The sequence below is a fragment of the Dendropsophus ebraccatus genome, chromosome 9, assembly GCF_027789765.1.
Source record: "Dendropsophus ebraccatus isolate aDenEbr1 chromosome 9, aDenEbr1.pat, whole genome shotgun sequence".
Taxonomy (NCBI): Eukaryota; Metazoa; Chordata; class Amphibia; order Anura; family Hylidae; genus Dendropsophus; species Dendropsophus ebraccatus.
Genome location: NC_091462.1, coordinates 118,079,708 through 118,101,148, shown reverse-complemented (window position 1 = coordinate 118,101,148; position 21,441 = coordinate 118,079,708). Strand labels below are relative to the sequence as shown.

At 48.9% G+C, this 21,441-nt stretch overlaps 1 protein-coding gene across 3 annotated transcripts in view; it reads left to right on the top strand.

The window, feature by feature from the left end:
* The window catches only part of LOC138801664 (uncharacterized), a 67,506-nt gene that overhangs the window by 34,634 nt on the left and 11,431 nt on the right, over positions 1-21,441 (top strand). For 2 of the 3 annotated variants that reach the window (XM_069984709.1, XM_069984707.1), the window contains exons 1-2: positions 9,150-9,246; positions 20,460-20,528. In XM_069984709.1, coding sequence (XP_069840810.1) covers positions 20,498-20,528 — 31 coding nt within the window. In that variant the 5' untranslated portion in view covers positions 9,150-9,246; positions 20,460-20,497. Of the gene's footprint in view, positions 1-9,149; positions 9,247-20,459; positions 20,529-21,441 lie in introns of those variants that run through there. The other variant, XM_069984708.1, reaches the window with a different exon arrangement.

Genomic DNA, 21,441 nt, shown 5'->3' with positions numbered 1-21,441 from the left:
CTGGATTGGGCGTTACGGAGAGGTGGTCAACATTCCCCAGAAGAACAGGGATGAGTTTGGTATCTGGTCGGGGGCCTGGACCTTCATGGTCAAGTTGAAGGTTTCAGGTAATTCTGTCACCCACATTCCCTCTTCCACTTTCTTGGGGAGGGACAGGATTCTGGTCTTCTACCAGGGGCAGCCGAAGGTCTGCCATAGGTGCGGTGACCCAACACACTTTAGTGCACAATGTAAGGTGCAGAAATGCGCCCTGTGTGGAGGGATAGGACATCTTGCCGCAGCCTGTGGGGACATTCGTTGCAACCTGTGTGGTGATCTCGGTCACCCTTTCAGCCGCTGTCCGGTCTCCTTTGCCAATGCGGTCCAAACTTCAGCTGGGGTTAGCCGTGAGGCTGACCCTACCGGAGAGGGTACCAGCAGAGGCAGGGAGGCTACTGGTCCAGGGAAGAGAAAATTAACACCATCCAAGCTGAAGCGTATGGAGACACGCCAGAGGCAAAGGGAGGGGGAACCTCAGGTGGCAGCTGAGGAGGTCCCTGTACCTGAGCCTGAGGTGGTGGAGATTGCTGAGGACCTGAGGGACAGTGAGTTGGAGGAGGAGTCCAGGAGACTGGATAGAGAGGAGGAGGAGGAGAGGGCCACTACTGCAACCTCCTCTCCCGCAGAGAGTCTGGATGAGGAAAGCAAACAGTGGCTAGAGAATAAGAGAAGATCGGGTGCCAGAAAAAAGAGAAAGCGGGTGAAGAAGAAGGAGTCTTCTTCCCTTGAGTGGGATCATTCCGTTCCCCTCACCCTTGTCCAGATACCGGCGGAAGAACCTACTGGCTCCCCTCTGGTGGGCTGCCCTAACCGGTATCGGGCCCTCAGGGATATTTCCTCCTCTGATGAGGGGGCTGGGGAGTCGGTGCCGGTGTCTGAAGTGAGGTCTCTGAGGGGTGTCAGGTCTTCCTCTCAGGTAACGGGGGGAGGACCTGTCTCAGGACCATGTGGGGTGCAGAGTGTGACTTGTGTGGAGGAGGAATCACGCCCTGTAAATATGGATGTGTCTGTGTGCTTGAAAAGGGGAAAGGAAGGAAAGTCTGATGAAGACATTAAGCACAAGGAAGGGGGAGGGAAAAAGAGGGCTGTCAAGCTTGATCACCCATGATGGCGGCACCCTCCCCGTTGACTCTGGCGAGTATTAACGTCGCCAGCATAAAGTCAGATACGGCAAGATTTATGGCCTTTGATTTTCTCGGTCGAATACAGGCCGACATTTTCTTTTTGCAAGAGACCAGACTTACAGATCTAGCAACTATACATAAGGCGAAGCGTGAGTGGAGGCATGGCCCCTCTCACTGGTCTCTTGCGGCCGAGCCGTATAGCGGGGTGGCGGTTCTTTTTAATACCGCACAGGTTGAATGCAGACGCGTAATCGAGCTAGAAATGGGGAGATGTCTGGTATTAGACGTCCTCATGAAGGGACAAGAGCTGCGCCTCATAAACATCTACGGTCCACAGACTAAATGGGACCGCAAAAGTCTCTTTATGAGGATTAAGCCTCTACTTTTTACTAGCCGGCAGGTCATCTTTGGAGGGGACTTTAATGCTGTAACAAGGTCCCGAGATAGAGGAGGCTCCAGAGATCGGCTAGGTTATGATAGCGCCGCTCTGAACAGCATAGCCAGTGAGACTCGTCTGGTGGATGTCCACATCCGACATACTCCAGACCACAGTGGGTTCACCTATTTTAGGGGTAGAGAGGTCAGGTCTAGGATAGATAGGTTTTTTGTTAAGGAGGAGGCTGTCTCTTCACCTTTACAGGTGGTGGAGGTAGAATTCTCCGATCACTGTTTGATTATGTTTTCTTTGAATGTTTCAGAGACCCCCAGGATGGGAAGGGGATTGTGGAAGCTGAATTCGTCTCTCCTGGAAGTCAAGGAAATCAGACAATCCTTTGAGGAGTTTCTGCAGAGCCAGGTACCATTGCTGGACTTATGCAGCACTAAGTCAGAGTGGTGGGAGATGTTCAAAAAACGGGTGGCGAAATTCTTCCGCCAGACCGCGAACTTTAGGAGTCTGAATAGGGATCGCCTATATCAGGCACTAAGGAGGAAACTCGAGGTCCTTGTCTCGAATGGAGGTGACAGAGAGGAGATCTCCAGAGTGAAGTCTTTGCTGAAGACGTGCCAGTACGATAGACACACATCTTTGGTTTTCGAGAGGGATTTCGGGAAGTACCGCTCGCCCGACCCTTGTCGAAGCTGTAAGATGTCAGTGGATTGTAAGTTTGTGTCAGGCCTGGTCGATAGTACAGGATCTCTGAACAAGTCCAGATCAGGGATCTTGGAGGTCATCAGAGCTTTCTACTCGCATCTCTTGGGGAAGAGGGATCTCGATCGAGGCAGGACGTCGGCTTTCCTGGCTGATGCCATTTCCCGCTCAGGAGTAGACCCCTCTCTTAATGTTTTGACAGAGAAGATCAGAGAAGAGGAAGTCAGGCTGGCGATTGAGAGGCTCGCCCTCAAAAAGTCACCAGGGCCGGATGGCTTAACGTCCGAATTTTATAAGACCTTTAAGGACGCTTTGGTTCCCCTCTTGACTGAGGTAATAAATGAGTCTCTCTCCTCGGGCACTCTGCCGAGGTCGATGAGGAGGTCGGCTCTGATCATCCTGTCAAAGGGTAAAGACCCGTCCCACATTGAGAATTGGCGTCCCATAGCGCTTCTTAATGTGGACAGAAAGATCCTGGCAAAAGTGCTATTCAACAGGTTGGTGAAGTTTGCACCCCAGCTCCTTTCGGGGGCCCAGCACTGCTCTGTTCCCGGTCGTAGCACTTTTAGTGCTGTGCTCGGTGTCCGCGAGGCCGTGGAGCAGGGTAGGGCTGGTCACTGGAGGGGGTTTCTACTGTCCTTGGACCAAGCTAAGGCTTTTGATCGGGTTGATCACGAGTACCTCTGGTCTACTCTTTTGAAATACGGTCTGCCGGGGAGGTTCGTGGATTGGCTGAGAACATTGTACGCGGGGGCTGAGACTTTTCCGTTGGTGAACGGTTGGGTGGGCCGCCCTTTTGCGGTGGAGTCTGGTGTACGTCAGGGCTGTCCTTTAAGCCCTCTGCTTTATGCGTTCGCCATCGACCCCTTCCTCCAAAGGATAGATGGTGGACCGTTGGCGGGGGTGAGGATGGACCTGGCGGTGCCGGACTCTGCCTTGAGGGTAGTGGCGTACGCCGATGATGTCTCCATTTTTGTCTCTTCCCAGGGGGAGGCGGAATGGGTGATGTCAGAGGTGGATTGCTACTCGGAGGCATCGGGGTCTAAAATCAACCGTGACAAGTGCAAAAGTCTTTGGTTGGGAGGGGGAGACCCTGAGTTTTGTCTCCCGGACACCCTCCCTGTGCCCCAAGAATCTGCAAAAATTCTGGGCATCGAATTTGGTCCCGGGGATTACCCCACACGAAATTGGGAGAGCAGACTGGAAGATGTCTCCATAAGAGTGGAACAGTGGAAAGGTTGGTCTTTGACCTTTAGGGAAAGGGTCTTCTTGATAAAGTCTTTCTTGCTCCCGTTGTTAATCTACTTGGGCAGTGTGAGCCTTTTGCCGGAACCCCTCTGGACGCGGGTCTACGGTCTGTTCTTCCTAATGTTGTGGGGGAACAGGCTTAACCTAGTTAAGAGGGAGGTGACTTACCGCACGAGGAGACTAGGCGGGTTGGGTATGGTCAACCCGGTGGTGTTTTTAGTAAACACCTTTTTAAAGACTAATGTTGCGAACCTCTGGAAAGAGAGGGCTCCTCCGTGGGTAGTCTCTTGCAGGAAATGGTTTCAGCCTTTCTTCCAGGAATGGGAGATAGGCGGTCGAGTGAAGGATCTTCGCACGCCACACGGGCATCTCCCGACTTATGCTGCACTGGTTCTGAAGGTCATCAGGCGGTGGGGGCTGGGAATGTGGGAGGTGAGAACTCTCCCGAGGAGAATCCTTGATAAGAGGGTCTTACTGAGCCATTTCCAGAAACCACTGGCCCTCAAGGATTGCCCAGGTGGGGATCAGGGGGTTGGGTTGTCTCTTTTAAATTCACCTAGGATCCCCCTAAAGTTTTGGGATTTGACCTGGCGCGGCTTCCATGGTAGGCTATATGTGAAGGACAATCTGAAGTACAGGAACTCTGACGAGAAGGGGTGTCCCCGGGAGGAGTGTGGGGGAGCGTTAGAGAATATGGATCATTTCCTGCTTCATTGTCCTTTTAATATAGAGGTATATCAAAGGGTGGGCGTTTCCATCGGCTGGCCGAGGCTGGCTGCCCTTTCCTATGCTGAGTGGACCTATGGAACGTTCAAAGACCTGGGCGGTAGGGACCGCTGCACTTTATTCTTAGTCAGTGTAGTGGTCAGGTATCACACGTGGCACGCTCGGTGTTTAGTTTCGACTAGACAGAAAATCCTCCCTGCGGATGAGGTTTGTAGGAACACGCTCGGTGACCTGGTGAAGGTGCGCTCCTTGGAGTATGAAAGGTTGGGGGCATCTAAGGCATCGACCCTTTGGAGGGGGATTTCCTTTAAGGTGCCTTAGCCGAGTAGTCTCTTTCCTGGTGAGGGGCTGACGCTATCACCTTAGATTTTTGTTTTGTTTTTGTGATGGATAGGATGTAGATGGCTTACAGACATCGAACCTGAGCCCTGAGGGTTTGCTGGGTGGCCTATGGTGTTGGGGATATGTAAAGTATGGAGGTTGGGGGGTTATGATGTAGGGTATATTGTATCATAGTTGTATATATGTGGGTATAGAGGGGTATGGGAGGTGGGGGGGCGGGGGCTGTAGTATATTATAGTTGTATATATGTGGGTACAGAGGGGTATGGGAGGTGGGGGGGCGGGGGCTTTGTTGTATTGTATTATAGTTGTATATTTGTTGGTACAGAGGGGTATGGGTGGTTGGGGGGCAGGGGCTTTGTTGTATTGTATTATAGTTGTATATATGTGGGTATAGAGGGGTATGGGAGGTGGGGGGGCGGGGGCTGTAGTATATTATAGTTGTATATATGTGGGTACAGAGGGGTATGGGAGGTGGGGGGCGGGGGCTTTGTTGTATTGTATTATAGTTGTATATTTGTTGGTACAGAGGGGTATGGGTGGTTGGGGGGCAGGGGCTTTGTTGTATTGTATTATAGTTGTATATATGTGGGTATAGAGGGGTATGGGAGGTGGGGGGGCGGGGGCTGTAGTATATTATAGTTGTATATATGTGGGTATTGAGGGGTATGGGAGGTGGGGGGGGCGGGGGCTTTGTTGTATTGTATTATAGTTGTATATTTGTTGGTACAGAGGGGTATGGGTGGTTGGGGGGCAGGGGCTTTGTTGTATTGTATTATAGTTATATTTGTTAATACAGAGGGTTCCGGGAGGTGGTGGTGGTGGGGGGGGGGGGGGGTATTATATTATGATTATATCTTAAAAAAAAAGTTGAGTTTGGTTATTTTATTATTTTCATTTCCTGTCTTGGTTTTATGCAGTCGGTTATGGAGATTGCTGGACTGTTTTGTGGAATATTGTTGCTTATTTGGTTATTTTTTTGGGGGGGTTATTTTTATGTGGTTGTATATAATGTGTATATATATGTGGCTGTATATAATGTGTGTAGAGGTGACTGTATGGTGTCCTGGACCAGACAGGGTTATATGTATATTATGTATATGGGATCTGTATATGCCGGAATAGGCTGTTCTATTTTGTTACGAATTGTTTATATTTCTGTTATTTCATTTGTTTATGATTTATTGTTATGGCCGATATGCCGGGTTATGTTTTGTATTTTTTTTATATAAAATAAAAGAGTTACACTATTACTCTCTGGTATCAGCCATGTCAGGCTGGGGGAGGTGACTGTAGGACAGGTATATACAATCTATTACTCTCTGGTGTCAGCCATGTCAGGCTGGGGGGGGTGTAGGACAGGTATATACAATCTATTACTCTCTGGTGTCAGCCATGTCAGGCTGGGGGGGGGGGAGGTGGCTGTAGGACAGGTATATACAATCTATTACTCTCTGGTATCAGCCATGTCAGGCTGGGGGGAGGGGGGTGACTGTAGGACAGGTATATACAATCTATTACTCTCTGGTATCAGCCATGTCAGGCTGGGGGGGGGGGGGAGGACAGGTATATACAATCTATTGCTCTCTGGTATCAGCCATGTCAGGCTGGGGGGGTGGGGTGACTGTAGGACAGGTATATACAATCTATTACTCTCTGGTATCAGCCATGTCAGGCTGGGGGGGGGGGGTGGTGACTGTAGGACAGGTATATACACTATTACTCTCTGGTATCAGCCATGTCACGCTGGGGGGGGGGGGTGTAGGACAGCTATATACAATCTATTACTCTCTGGTATCAGCCATGACGGGGGGGGGGGGGGGGGTGGGGGGATGACTGTAGGACAGGTATATACACTATTACTCTCTGGTATCAGCCATGTCAGGCTGGGGGGGGGGAGGTGACTGTAGGACAGGTATATACAATCTATTACTCTCTGGTATCAGCCATGTCAGGCTGGGGGGGGGGGGGGAGGTGACTGTAGGACAGGTATATACAATCTATCACTCTCTGGTATCAGCCATATCAGGCTGGGGGGGTGGGGTGACTGTAGGAGAGGTATATACAATCTATTACTCTCTGGTATCAGCCATGTCAGGCTGGGGGGGGGGGGGAGGTGACTGTAGGACAGGTATATACAATCTATTACTCTGTGGTATCAGCCATGTCAGGCTGGGGGGGGGGGTGTAGGACAGGTATATACAATCTATTACTCTCTGGTATCAGCCATGTCAGGCTGGGGGGGGGAGGTGACTGTAGGACAGGTATATACACTATTACTCTCTGGTATCAGCCATGTCAGGCTGGGGGGGGGGAGGTGACTGTAGGACAGGTATATACAATCTATCACTCTCTGGTATCAGCCATATCAGGCTGGGGGGGTGGGGTGACTGTAGGACAGGTATATACACTATTACTCTCTGGTATCAGCCATGTCAGGCTGGGGGAGGTGACTGTAGGACAGTTATATACAATCTATTACTCTCTGGTGTCAGCCATGTCAGGCTGGGGGGGGTGTAGGACAGGTATATACAATCTATTACTCTCTGGTGTCAGCCATGTCAGGCTGGGGGGGGGGAGGTGGCTGTAGGACAGGTATATACAATCTATTACTCTCTGGTATCAGCCATGTCAGGCTGGGGGGAGGGGGGTGACTGTAGGACAGGTATATACAATCTATTACTCTCTGGTATCAGCCATGTCAGGCTGGGGGGGGGGGGGAGGACAGGTATATACAATCTATTGCTCTCTGGTATCAGCCATGTCAGGCTGGGGGGGTGGGGTGACTGTAGGACAGGTATATACAATCTATTACTCTCTGGTATCAGCCATGTCAGGCTGGGGGGGGGGGTGGTGACTGTAGGACAGGTATATACACTATTACTCTCTGGTATCAGCCATGTCAGGCTGGGGGGGGGGAGGTGACTGTAGGACAGGTATATACAATCTATTACTCTCTGGTATCAGCCATGTCAGGCTGGGGGGGGGGGGGGGGAGGTGACTGTAGGACAGGTATATACAATCTATCACTCTCTGGTATCAGCCATATCAGGCTGGGGGGGTGGGGTGACTGTAGGAGAGGTATATACAATCTATTACTCTCTGGTATCAGCCATGTCAGGCTGGGGGGGGGGGGAGGTGACTGTAGGACAGGTATATACAATCTATTACTCTGTGGTATCAGCCATGTCAGGCTGGGGGGGGGGTGTAGGACAGGTATATACAATCTATTACTCTCTGGTATCAGCCATGTCAGGCTGGGGGGGGGGAGGTGACTGTAGGACAGGTATATACACTATTACTCTCTGGTATCAGCCATGTCAGGCTGGGGGGGGGGGAGGTGACTGTAGGACAGGTATATACAATCTATCACTCTCTGGTATCAGCCATATCAGGCTGGGGGGGTGGGGTGACTGTAGGACAGGTATATACAATCTATTACTCTCTGGTATCAGCCATGTCAGGCTGGGGGGGGGGAGGTGACTGTAGGACAGGTATATACAATCTATCACTCTCTGGTATCAGCCATGTCAGGCTGGGGGGGGGGAGGTGACTGTAGGACAGGTATATACAATCTATTACTCTCTGGTATCAGCCATGTCAGGCTGGAGGGGGGGGGGGAGGTGACTGTAGGACAGGTATATACAATCTAATACTCTCTGGTATCAGCCATGTCAGGCTGGGGGGGGGGAGGTGACTGTAGGACAGGTATATACAATCTATTACTCTCTGGTATCAGCCATGTCAGGCTGGGGGGGGAGGTGACTGTAGGACAGGTATATACAATCTATTACTCTCTGGTATCAGCCATGTCAGGCTGGAGGGGTGACTGTAGGACAGGTATATACAATCTATTACTCTCTGGTATTAGCCATGTCAGGCTGGGGGGGGGGGGGACAGGTATATACAATCTATTACTCTCTGGTATCCGCCATGTCAGGCTGGGGGGGGGGACAGGTATATACAATCTATTACTCTCTGGTATCAGCCATGTCAGGCTGGGGGGGGGGGAGGTGACTGTAGGACAGGTGTATACAATCTATTACTCTCTGGTATTAGCCATGTCAGGCTGGGGGGGGTGGTGACTGTAGGACAGGTATATACAATCTATTACTCTCTGGTATCAGCCATGTCAGGCTGGGGGGGGGGAGGTGACTGTAGGACAGGTATATACAATCTATTACTCCCTGGTATCAGCCATGTCAGGCTGAGGGGGGGCTGTAGGACAGGTATATACACTATTACTCTCTGGTATCAGCCATGTCAGGCTGGGGTGGGGTAGGACAGGTATATACAATCTATTACTCTCTGGTGTCAGCCATGTCAGGCTGGGGGTGGGGGAGTGTAGGACAGGTATATACACTATTACTCTCTGGTATCAGCCATGTCAGGCTGGGGGGGGGTAGTCTATTGTTCTCAGTTATCAGCCTTCTCATGTTGCTGCTGTTATAGGCTTTGGATTTGGGGGTGACAGTCTGTAGTATAAGATGTTGGGGTGCTGTGAGGGGATAAGGACGTGTCAGGATCAGGTCTCGCCCTACAGGAAGGGTGAGGTCCGCCCGCTCCTCCTCCTCACCTCTTCGCTGCTTTCACTTTCACTATCCCAGCTCAGCCAGTCTGCAGGAGACAAGGGGTTAATGTGCGACTGTCACAGCGGCTGTAATCGGAGGAGAAAGAGGTAACATTACTGACATGGAAATACTCAAAGGACCCGGTGGACCCAGACTAGATGGACCCAGTGGTCGCTTTCTGCCAACAATCTTCTATGTTTCTATAGAGAGAGACAGAGAGAGTGAGAGAGAGAGAGAAAGAGAGAGAGAGAGGGGGGAGAGACAGCCGGAGAGAAAGAGGGAAAGAAAGGAAGAGGGGGGAGACAGAGAGGGAGAGGAGACAGGGGGAGAGAAGAGAGAGAATGATGTTATTTAGCTCTTTAAGGACCAGACTGTTTTTGGCCTTAAAGGGGTATTCCACACAAACTTAACTTTTGATATGTTGCTGCCCATGGTGAGACTAACAATTCCTTCCATACTTGTTATTATATATTCAGTCTCCTTCCCCCAGTTCTCAGCTGCTGTTTTCAGCTGAAGACACAAAAATCTGATGTAAACAAGTTCCTGGCAGTCTGTATCTGCAACATTGTAGCTTCTTTGTAGTGCTGGGAGGATTATTCACAGTGAGTGTATCAGCAACTTCACCTCAGAATAACCCTCCCAGCATTACAAAGAAGCTACAATGTTGCAGATACAGCCTGCCAGGGACTTGGTTATATCAGCCGTCTCAGATGGGAGAAGGGAGGAGGGGGACACAGAGAGAAGGGCTTACCCACAGAGTTTTATCTCTTCAGCAAAAAGCAGCAGTTGAGAACTGGGGGAAGGAGACTGAATAGATAATAAGGAAGGAATTGTTAGTATTTATTTATTTATTTACTTTTATTAATAAAATGGTGAAAGGGGGGTGATTCAGACTTTTATTAGGGGAGGGGGTTTTGTGTTATTAAAAATACATTTTCCTTTTACTTTACACATATACTAGAAGCCCCCCTGGGGTTAGGGTTATTCCCCCCTGGGGTTAGGGTTATTTCCCCACTGGGATTAGGGTTATTCCCCCCCTGGGGTTAGGGTTATTCCCCACTGGGGTTAGGGTTATTCCCCCTCTGGGATTAGGGTTATTCCCCCCCTGGGATTAGGGTTATTCCCCCCCTGGGATTAGGGTTATTCCCCCCTGGGGTTAGGGTTATTCCCCCCTGGGGTTAGGGTTATTCCCCCCTGGGGTTAGGGTTATTCCCCCCTGGGGTTAGGGTTATTCCCCCCCTGGGATTAGGGTTATTCCCCCCCCTGGGGTTAGGGTTATTCCCCCCTGGGGTTAGGGTTATTCCCCACTGGGGTTAGGGTTATTCCCCCCTGGGGTTAGGGTTATTCCCCACTGGGGTTAGGGTTATTCCCCCCTGGGGTTAGGGTTATTCCCCCCTGGGGTTAGGGTTATTCCCCCCTGGGGTTAGGGTTATTCCCCCCCTGGGATTAGGGTTATTCCCCCCCTGGGATTAGGGTTATTCCCCCCCTGGGATTAGGGTTATTCCCCCCCGGGGTTAGGGTTATTCCCCCCCTGGGATTAGGGTTATTCCCCCCCTGGGATTAGGGTTATTTCCCCCTGGGGTTAGGGTTATTCCCCCCCCCCGGGGTTAGGGTTATTCCCCCCCCTGGGATTAGGGTTATTCTCCCCTGGGGTTAGGGTTATTCCCCCTGGGGGACTTCTAGTATATGCACTCTGATCTCTCATAGAGATCCATGCAGTATAGTTATACTGCATGAATCCATGAGATCAGTGTTCTATTGCTTTTGGCTGCTGCAGCCGAAAGCAATAGAATGCCGAGCCAGGATCAAGACCCCGGCCCGGGATGGAGTCGGGGATCGCCCCCCCTCCCGCAATTGCTCCGCGGGGGGGGGGGGGGGGGGTGTTGCGATCCCCCCACTAGACCACCAGGGATGGCAAATACTGAGTATTAAGAAGCAGCTGTCAACTTTGACAGCTGCTTCTAAGTACTTAATTAGTGGGCACGGCGATCGGACCATGCCCGCTAATAGCCGTGATCCGGGGCTACATGAGCCACCCGGGATTGCGGCAGTTCAGAGGGGGTCGCCGCGCGGCCCCCCCTCTGAACTCCCATAGCGGCACCAGGACGTTCAGTAACGTCCTGGTGCAGCTATGGGTTAATACCTGTGTATCATGGACTGAGATTGATGGGAGCAGCTGAGATTCTGTGGGGAAGCCAACATTCTACAGGGAGAAAGCAGAAACCAGTTGGGCATCCATCCTTCCTGCTACAAAAACTTTCCATTTATATAAACTGACAGATACACCTACTGTACTTGGGTCTAGAGATCAGCCAGTCTGTGAGCTTCACACAAGCCATGGAGACACTAAAGGACAAGGCGTGAAGAACCTTCTAGGCCATTAGAAGTTGTCTCTAACATCTCAAACCACCAGTGAGAGCCTGGCTTAAATTCTTGTTCAGCCCAATCCTTCTGTATGGCAGTGAGAAGGGTCCAGGTCTAGGGTCTGGACATATACCCAGACTGGTCCAAGTCTTCTCCAAGTCACCTGGAGCAGAACTGGGTAGGTTCCCACTATACGTCGCTGTCCAGAAGAGGGCTCTATCATTTCAGGCCCATCTACATAGCAGCAGCCCCGGCATCTACCATTACTAATGTGGTGTCCGTGTTGTTGTTTGGCATCCGTTTTGGTGCCCAACCGCCGTAATAACGTTATGTCGGTGGTTGGAATATACTGTAGCTCAGCCAATTAGGATGTGGTGGCTGCAGGGTTGTGATGGGTCCCTTGGGCTCCTATCACAGTGGTCCAAAGTGGGAAGATGACCCACCCACTGTTGGTACCGACACCCACAGAAAGTGGAGAATGACCCAAGGATGATGGAGCCTGTGTATATAGGTGCTGCTGCAATTATCACTGAGTCCCAGTAGAATAAATAAAGTGATTTTTACTGAAAGTCTCTTATGATACAGGATAGTGGTGTAACAAGTGACTTCTGAGATACAGACTTGAGTTTGCTGAATCTGTGCTGAGATGCTGACGTGCTGAGAAAGAGAAGCAGTGCTGGTTTAGTTGAGTGCTGAGTAGAAGAGTTCAGAAGAGTAGAGAGAAGTTTATCTGGAGAGTCCCAACCCAGTTTAGTAATGTGCTCTGCTTGAACTGGTGAGAAGAATACTTGGAAGATACTTGAATAGAAGAGCATACTTGCCCGTGTTTCGACCTAAATGTCGCTATTACCACCTTCTGCCCTGCAGTGTCAGGTTACCCATCCTACGAGGGTGACACAAGCCCCAGCCTTGGTTACTTGACTGTAGCTAAGTATCCGAGCATGTCCCGGTTTCACCTGCGCTTCAAGTACGTAGGCCTTGGTTACGGCTGCTTTGCTCTATCCGAGTCAGTTCCTCTTTCTAGGATATACTGCCCTGCTCTTTTAAGAGGGGTTCTCAGGGGGGTTGGGCATAGTGTCTGTAAGTATAGCTTGGAAGATGAAAGTCTCTGCGTTCTCCATACGTGTGTCTATCCACTGTCAAATCTGGTCTGTCCAGAGCGAGGTCCTGGCCAAATTAAGCAGGGATGCCTGATCTGTGTGTGTCCTACTCCTCGGAGAATCAAAGGGAAACTACTAGAGATGAGCAAACTTTTCAAAAGTTTGTTCCGACCGGACTTCCGGATTTTTTAAAAAAGTTCGGTCCAACCGGATTTTGGATTTCTTCAGATTTCATAGTTTAAAGCTTCTATATGATACGGGGGTAGTGTATTTGGTTGAATTTAGGGCTCTACATGTCAGTAACATCATTGACTTTTGAGATATTGAAAAGATAATTTTTTTTTTAGACTTCAATATTCACCGTTACAGGGTTTATGCAGGAAACTCACCATTACAGGGTCTATGCAGGAAATTCACCATTACAGGGTCTATGCAGGGAACTCACCATTACAGGGTCTATGGGGGAAACTCACCATTACAGGGTCTATGCAGGAAACTCACCATTACAGGGTCTATGGGGGAAACTCACCATTACAGGGTCTATGCAGGAAACTCACCATTACAGGGTCTATGCGGGAAACTCACCATTACAGGGTCTATACGGGAAACTCACCATTACAGGGCCTATGCAGGAAACTCACCATTACAGGGTCTATGCAGGAAACTCACCATTACAGGGTCTATGGGGGAAACTCACCATTACAGGGTCTATGCAGGAAACTCACCATTACAGGGTCTATGCGGGAAACTCACCATTACAGGGTCTATACGGGAAACTCACCATTACAGGGCCTATGCAGGAAACTCACCATTACAGGGTCTATGCAGGAAACTCACCATTACAGGGTCTATGCAGGAAACTCACCATTACAGGGTCTATGCAGGAAACTCACCATTACAGGGTCTATGCAGGAAACTCACCATTACAGGGTCTATCAGGGGAAACTCACCATTACAGGGTCTATGCAGGAAATTCACCATTACAGGGTCTATGCAGGAAACTCACCATTACAGGGTCTATGCAGGAAACTCACCATTACATGGTCTATGCAGGAAACTCACCATTACAGGGTCTATGCGGGAAACTCACCATTACAGGGTCTATGCGGGAAACTCACCATTACAGGGTCTATGCAGGAAACTCACCATTACAGGGTCTATGCAGGAAACTCACCATTACAGGGTCTATGCAGAAAACTCACCATTACAGGGTCTATGCAGGAAACTCACCATTACAGGGTCTATGCGGGAAACTCACCATTACAGGGTCTATGCAGGAAACTCACCATTACAGGGTCTATGCAGGAAACTCACCATTACAGGGTCTATCAGGGGAAACTCACCATTACAGGGTCTATGCAGGAAATTCACCATTACAGGGTCTATGCAGGAAACTCACCATTACAGGGTCTATGCAGGAAACTCACCATTACAGGGTCTATGCAGGAAACTCACCATTACAGGGTCTATGCAGGAAACTCACCATTACAGGGTCTATGCGGGAAACTCACCATTACAGGGTCTATGTAGGAAACTCACCATTACAGGGTCTATCAGGGGAAACTCACCATTACAGGGTCTATGCAGGAAACTCACCATTACAGGGTCTATGCAGGAAACTCACCATTACAGGGTCTATGCAGGAAACTTACCATTACAGGGTCTATGCAGGAAACTCACCATTACATGGTCTATGGGGGAAACTCACCATTACAGGGTATATGCAGGAAACTCACCATTACAGGGTCTATGGGGGAAACTCACTATTACAGGGTCTATGCAGGAAACTCACCATTACAGGGTCTATGGGGGAAACTCACCATTACAGGGTCTATGCAGGAAACTCACCATTACAGGGTCTATCAGGGGAAACTCACCATTACAGGGTCTATGCAGGAAATTCACCATTACAGGGTCTATGGGGGAAACTCACTATTACAGGGTCTATGCAGGAAACTCACCATTACAGGGTCTATGGGGGAAACTCACCATTACAGGGTCTATCAGGGGAAACTCACCATTACAGGGTCTATGCAGGAAATTCACCATTACAGGGTCTATGGGGGAAACTCACCATTACAGGGTCTATGCAGGAAACTCACCATTACAGGGTCTATGGGGGAAACTCACCATTACAGGGTATATGCAGGAAACTCACCATTACAGGGTCTATGGGGGAAACTCACTATTACAGGGTCTATGCAGGAAACTCACCATTACAGGGTCTATGGGGGAAACTCACCATTACAGGGTCTATCAGGGGAAACTCACCATTACAGGGTCTATGCAGGAAATTCACCATTACAGGGTCTATGCAGGAAACTCCCCATTACATGGTCTATGCAGGAAACTCACCATTACAGGGTCTATGCAGGAAACTCACCATTACAGGGTCTATGCGGGAAACTCACCATTACAGGGTCTATGCAGGAAACTCACCATTACAGGGTCTATGGGGGAAACTCACCATTACAGGGTATATGCAGGAAACTCACCATTACAGGGTCTATGGGGGAAACTCACTATTACAGGGTCTATGCAGGAAACTCACCATTACAGGGTCTATGGGGGAAACTCACCATTACAGGGTCTATCAGGGGAAACTCACCATTACAGGGTCTATGCAGGAAATTCACCATTACAGGGTCTATGCAGGAAACTCACCATTACAGGGTCTATGCAGGAAACTCACCATTACAGGGTCTATGTAGGAAATTTACCATTACAGGGTCTATGGGGGAAACTCACCATTACAGGGTCTATGTAGGAAATTCACCATTACAGGGTCTATGGGGGAAACTCACCATTACAGGGTCTATGCAGGAAACTCACCACTACAGGGTCTATGGGGGAAACTCACCATTACAGGGTCTATGCAGGAAACTCACCATTACAGGGTCTATCAGGGGAAACTCACCATTACAGGGTCTATGCAGGAAATTCACCATTACAGGGTCTATGCAGGAAACTCACCATTACAGGGTCTATGCAGGAAACTCACCATTACAGGGTCTATGCAGGAAACTCACCATTACAGGGTCTATGCAGGAAACTCACCATTACAGGGTCTATGTAGGAAATTTACCATTACAGGGTCTATGGGGGAAACTCACCATTACAGGGTCTATGGGGGGAAACTCACCACTACAGGGTCTATGCAGGAAACTCACCACTACAGGGTCTATGGGGGAAACTCACCATTACAGGGTCTATGGGGGGAAACTCACCACTACAGGGTCTATGCAGGAAACTCACCACTACAGGGTCTATGGGGGAAACTCACCATTACAAGGTCTATGCAGGAAACTCACCATTACAGGGTCTATGCGGGAAACTCACCATTACAGGGTCTATGCGGGAAACTCACCATTACAGGGTCTATGCAGGAAACCACGTATGTCATATACACTTGTGCAAGGGTGCCACTATAGTACTTGGATATCTGTATAGCACTTTTTTGTAGTTTTATTCTACAGACGTGCACAAGAGATATATATTTGTGCCTCAGGAAACCACATATGTCATATACACTCTCGCAAGGGTGCCACTATAGCACTTGGATATCTGTATAGCACTTTTTTTTTTTAGAGTTTTATTCTACAGACATGCACGAGGTATATATTTGTGTCTCAGGAAACCACGTATGTCATATACACTCTCGCAAGGGTGCCACTAGAGTACTTGTATATCTGTATAGCACGTTTTTGTTTTGTGCACCCTTTGCTCTCCTATGCCTAATCTATCTATCTTTCACCTTCTCTATTTTTCTCTCTCAATCACTATATGTTTCTCCTCTCCGCTTTCCTAATAATCTTTTTGTCTTTGTGTTTGTTGAATATCTTCTCAGTACAGCAGCGTACAGCAGCACAATGATTAACAGGGTTTTGTCATTGACAAGCTCTGTGCACTGGTCCCCTTCCTCTTTCTCTGCAGACTGCGTGGTGCGGTCATGTGACCGCTCCTCTTAAAGCTATACCGACATCACACAGGGGGTGGGCTAGTGCAACATCTCTGTTGATTGGATGTGTTCCGGGCATCTTGGGAAAGCGCTTTTCACGCCCGGAACACTCCCTGCTTTCTAAAATGGTGTCTGCCATTTTAGAAAGCAAGAAAAAAAACTTCCAAAAATCAGAATCCGATCGGACTCGGACTTTTTGGAAAATCCGACCCGGATCCCATACCGGCCGAACTGGTTCGCTCATCTCTAGAACCTACTACTAAAGTGGCACTATACTTCCTCTCCCCATGTGACTACCTCCTACAGTGTGTAAAAGTCCCTGTGAGTGGTGGAGAAGAGAGCGTGTTAAGAAAAGAGGATAGATAGAGGGAAAGAGCATCTCTAATTGGTTCACAGAATCACATAACATGACAGAAACTCTATAGTGACTACAGCTGTGCAACACATACAGACTGCCCCCGTTTCTGGATGAGCTACCCAACCCCAGAGACTGACAGATCCTGAACCGCTACAGACTGGTTCCATACCTGGAGGAGATAGCCAACCCCAGAGACTGACAGATCCTGAACCGCTACAGACTGGTTCCATACCTGGAGGAGATAGCCAACCCCAGAGACCAAGAGATCCTGATCACTACAGACTGGTCCCATATCTGGTGGAGATACCCAACCCCAGAGACCGACAGATCCTTAGCCGCTACAGACTGGCCCCAGATCTGGAGGAGCTACCCAACCCCAGAGACCAAGAGATCTTGAGCCGCTACAGACTGGCCCCAGATCTGGATGAGCTACCCAACCCCAGAGACCGACAGATCCTGAGCCGCTACAGACTGGCCCCATACCTGGTGGAGATACCCAAAGCCAAAGTAATGATGGGGATACTAGGGGTACTGATAGGGGTTAGTGATAGTGAGTGATAGACAGTGATTGTATTTGATTGTGTTTGTATTGTTTCAGTATTCAGCTAGGAAATAATAATAATAATATTGATTTGTATAGCGCCAACAGGTTTCTCACTATTATTTTGGCTCCTACTGACTTTTTTTGCTTGCCATAGAAAATTGCGCTGGAGTTATAGGCGTTTGCGTTGGTGTTGAGCAGTTTGCACCGGCTGATCGTTTTTTACGCTTGGAGTGGTTTCCCGTTAGTGAGATTTATCAGGTGGGGTTTTCAGTTTTTGTGCAAGCAATGGCGGGCGCAGCAGTCCTCCCCTCCTACCCACGTGTGGCTTCCTTTAGCTGAACTTTTAGCCTAAACCTTCCGCTAGATGTGTCTTCCATCTAATGATAGTTCTGGTGCAACAACCGTAAGATTCTGCGCAGCCCATAAGAAAACCAGCGCAGATGATGCATCTTCCCCAATGTGTCTTCTAGATGACTCTTTCTATCTGCACTTTTTTATAATCTGTTTTTATTTTCTAATTATTATTTTTAGTACCTTACTACGGTGGCTGCCCATTTTGTGCTGTGCTGGGGGCGGCATTTAGTGAGGTGCTTTATGGCAAGCCGGGTGGATAGAGATACAATGAACATCTCCAGACCTTCCTCTCTGTATAGGACACACTTGTGAGCATGCTCAGTGACCTCTGTGACCCATGGAAAAGTCATGCCTCAGGAAGGGGCAGCTATTGTCTTCTCAGTCTACTGGTGTCTCCTGTAATTGTGTGCAGATCATGTTCCTGTAGACTCCTCCTTATCATTACAGACAGAACAGGACATTTCAGCTTAGATTCAGTCCTTAGGGTTTTTTTAACTAAAAATGGAAAATAAGAACAAAAAAAAAAATAATCACCAAACATTCTTAACAAACATGTTTAAAAGGGGTTTTTCACCCTAAAAATATTCTGAAAGAAAAAAAAATCTCAAGTCTCAAATCTCTATTAAAAAATCTCCAGTCTTCCAGCACTTATCAGCTGCTGTATGTCCTGCAGGAAGTGATGTGTGCTCTCCAGGCTGACACAGTGCTCTCTGCTGCCACCTCTGTCCATGTCAGGAACTGTCCAGAGCAGGAGAAAATCCCCATAGAAAACCTCTTCTGCTCTCAAGAATACACCACTTCCTGTAGGACATACAGCAGCTGATAGGTACTGCTAGACTAAAGATTTTGTAATAGAAGTATTTAAAAGAAACTTGGGTTAACAACCCCTTTTAACATACAAACTGCTGAAAGAATAGGTGATTGTCTGAAGACGCTTCCCCTTTAAGTGCATATAACAGATTATTGTTCTGTGCTCATTGGTTGATCGCTGGGATCTTGTGTTATATAAATCATTTGATGACATCATATTGTACAGAGCTTAGCCACATATGTAGCATGTAACATTTTATATAGCGCTGACATACACCGCAGCACTGTACACAGGTCACCACCAATCACCGTCCCCAGGAGCTGACAATTTATTCTGTAGGTTCATAGACACTGAGGGATTATACAGAGATGTAACCGTATATAGATGCTATTTCCTGAAGATTATTGTCTGCCCCTACCCCCCCCCCCCCCCCCCCCCCTCCTTCTTTTTTCACTTCCTCCTGCCGGAAGAGGTGAGAGGTAAGACGCCTCCATATACCTCACCGACCACAGTCAGCACTGCTGCACCGCTCTGTATACCTGAGACACTACTGTGCTCCCTGATACTGACTTACAATGTATCACCTCACCTTCAGAGCTGCACTCACCATTCTGCTGTTACATCAGGTCTCTACCTCCAGAGCAGCACTCACTATTCTGCTGTTACGTCATGTCTCATTCTCCTCCAGAGCTGCACTCACTATTCTGCTGTTACATCATGTCTCATCCTCCAGAGCTGCACTCACTATTCTGCTTTTACATCATGTCTCATCCTCCAGAGCTGCACTCACTATTCTCCTGTTACATCATGTCTCATCCTCCAGAGCTGCACTCACTATTCTGCTGTTACATCAGGTCTCATCCTCCAGAGCTGCACTCACTATTCTGCTGTTACATCATGTCTCTACCTCCAGAGCTGCACTCACTATTCTGCTGTTACATCCTGTCTCATCCTCCAGAGCTGCACTCACTATTCTGCTGTTACATCATGTCTCATTCTCCTCCAGAGCTGCACTCACTATTCTGCTGTTACATCAGGTCTCATCCTCGAAAGCTGCACTCACTATTCTGCTTTTACATCATGTCTCATCCTCCAGAGCTGCACTCACTATTCTCCTGTTACATCATGTCTCATCCTCCAGAGCTGCACTCACTATTCTGCTGTTACATCAGGTCTCATCCTCCAGAGCTGCACTCACTATTCTGCTGTTACATCATGTCTCTACCTCCAGAGCTGCACTCACTATTCTGCTGTTACATCCTGTCTCATCCTCCAGAGCTGCACTGACTATTTTGCTTTTACATCCTGTCTCATCCTCCAGAGCTGCACTCACTATTCTCCTGTTACATCATGTCTCATCCTCCAGAGCTGCACTCACTATTCTGCTGTTACATCAGGTCTCATCCTCTAGAGCTGCACTCACTATTCTGCTGTTACATCATGTCTATACCTCCAGAGCTGCACTCACTATTCTGCTGTTACATCCTGTCTCATCCTCCAGAGCTGCACTCACTATTCTGCTTTTACATCATGTCTCATCCTCCAGAGCTGCACTCACTATTCTGCTGTTACATCATGTCTCATCCTCCAGAGCTGCACTCACTATTCTGCTGTGACATCATGTCTCATCCTCCAGAGCTGCACTCACTATTCTGCTGTTTCATCCTGTCTCATCTGCCAGAGCTGCACTCACTATTCTGCGGTTTCATCCTGTCTCATCCTCCAGTCATTCCCAGAGCTGTGTAGAGTAGTAGACGCAGAGTGCAGGGTATATGTAGTCTCTGCTGATCCTCGGCGTCTCTGGAGTTAATATTCTTTTCTCTTCTTGCAGGTTATAGACACTGAGATCTACGGCAGTCACCTCATCACATGGACGCCCTGGCGGTGCAGATCGGGAGAGGTAACTGAGGCATAATGGGGGGCTGGAGAAATGATGGGGATACCAGGGGTATTGGTAGGGGCTGGAAGATGAGGGAAGGGTAATGGGCTGGAGGAGGCAGGAAGGGTAGATGGGGCTGGAGGAGACGTAAAGGGTAACGGGGGCTGGAGGAAGAATTGCAGTGACCCAGGGGGGCAGATATTATGTGGCTGGGCAAGGTGGTATGTACTGCTGCAGCACTTGTCACGGTGTCCGGGAGTATTATGTGCCCACCCCACCCCAGTCTTTACTGAGGACCTTTGTAGTGCTATACACGGTATACAGTCTTCTGGTACAATGGACAGTTTGTTCGCAGTTATCCTAGTAGAGCAATGAATAGTTGTAGTTTCTCACTCCTAGGAATCACGGCTGGTATGCTGGCAGTTAGGGAAAGATACTTTTAAGCCAGGTTGGGGTCCTATCTAGACCTTAGGGTACTCAGCTGGAGGGCTATGAGAAGAAGAGTCCTACATCCACGGCAATGAACATCCGCCTAAGCTATCTTATGGGCACAGAGTGACACAGGATCAGGGACACTGGCCCTTGTCGTCTGGGTGATCCCTTTGGAAACCTAGAAATATGAGAGAGACAAAAAGGCCAGGAAGATGGCGCCCCGTCTAATCCTGGTGTATAGGAGGTGTATGAATGAATGAAAGTGCAGATGCACTCTCACCTTTTAGCCCCTTGGGCTTTGTGCATATCACCCTGCTGTGGGGTAGTTCGAAGTGTCCAATGATGGCTGCTGGCCAAAGCATCCAGGGAACAGGGATCTCCTAATGCCGGGGCCCCTAGGAACAGGCAATAACAGTAATAAATGTATGCATGATGTTATACTGTTTTTTACCAATAAATCAGTAGAGTTGCCATGACCTGGGGTTGCTAGGTGGTAACAGCA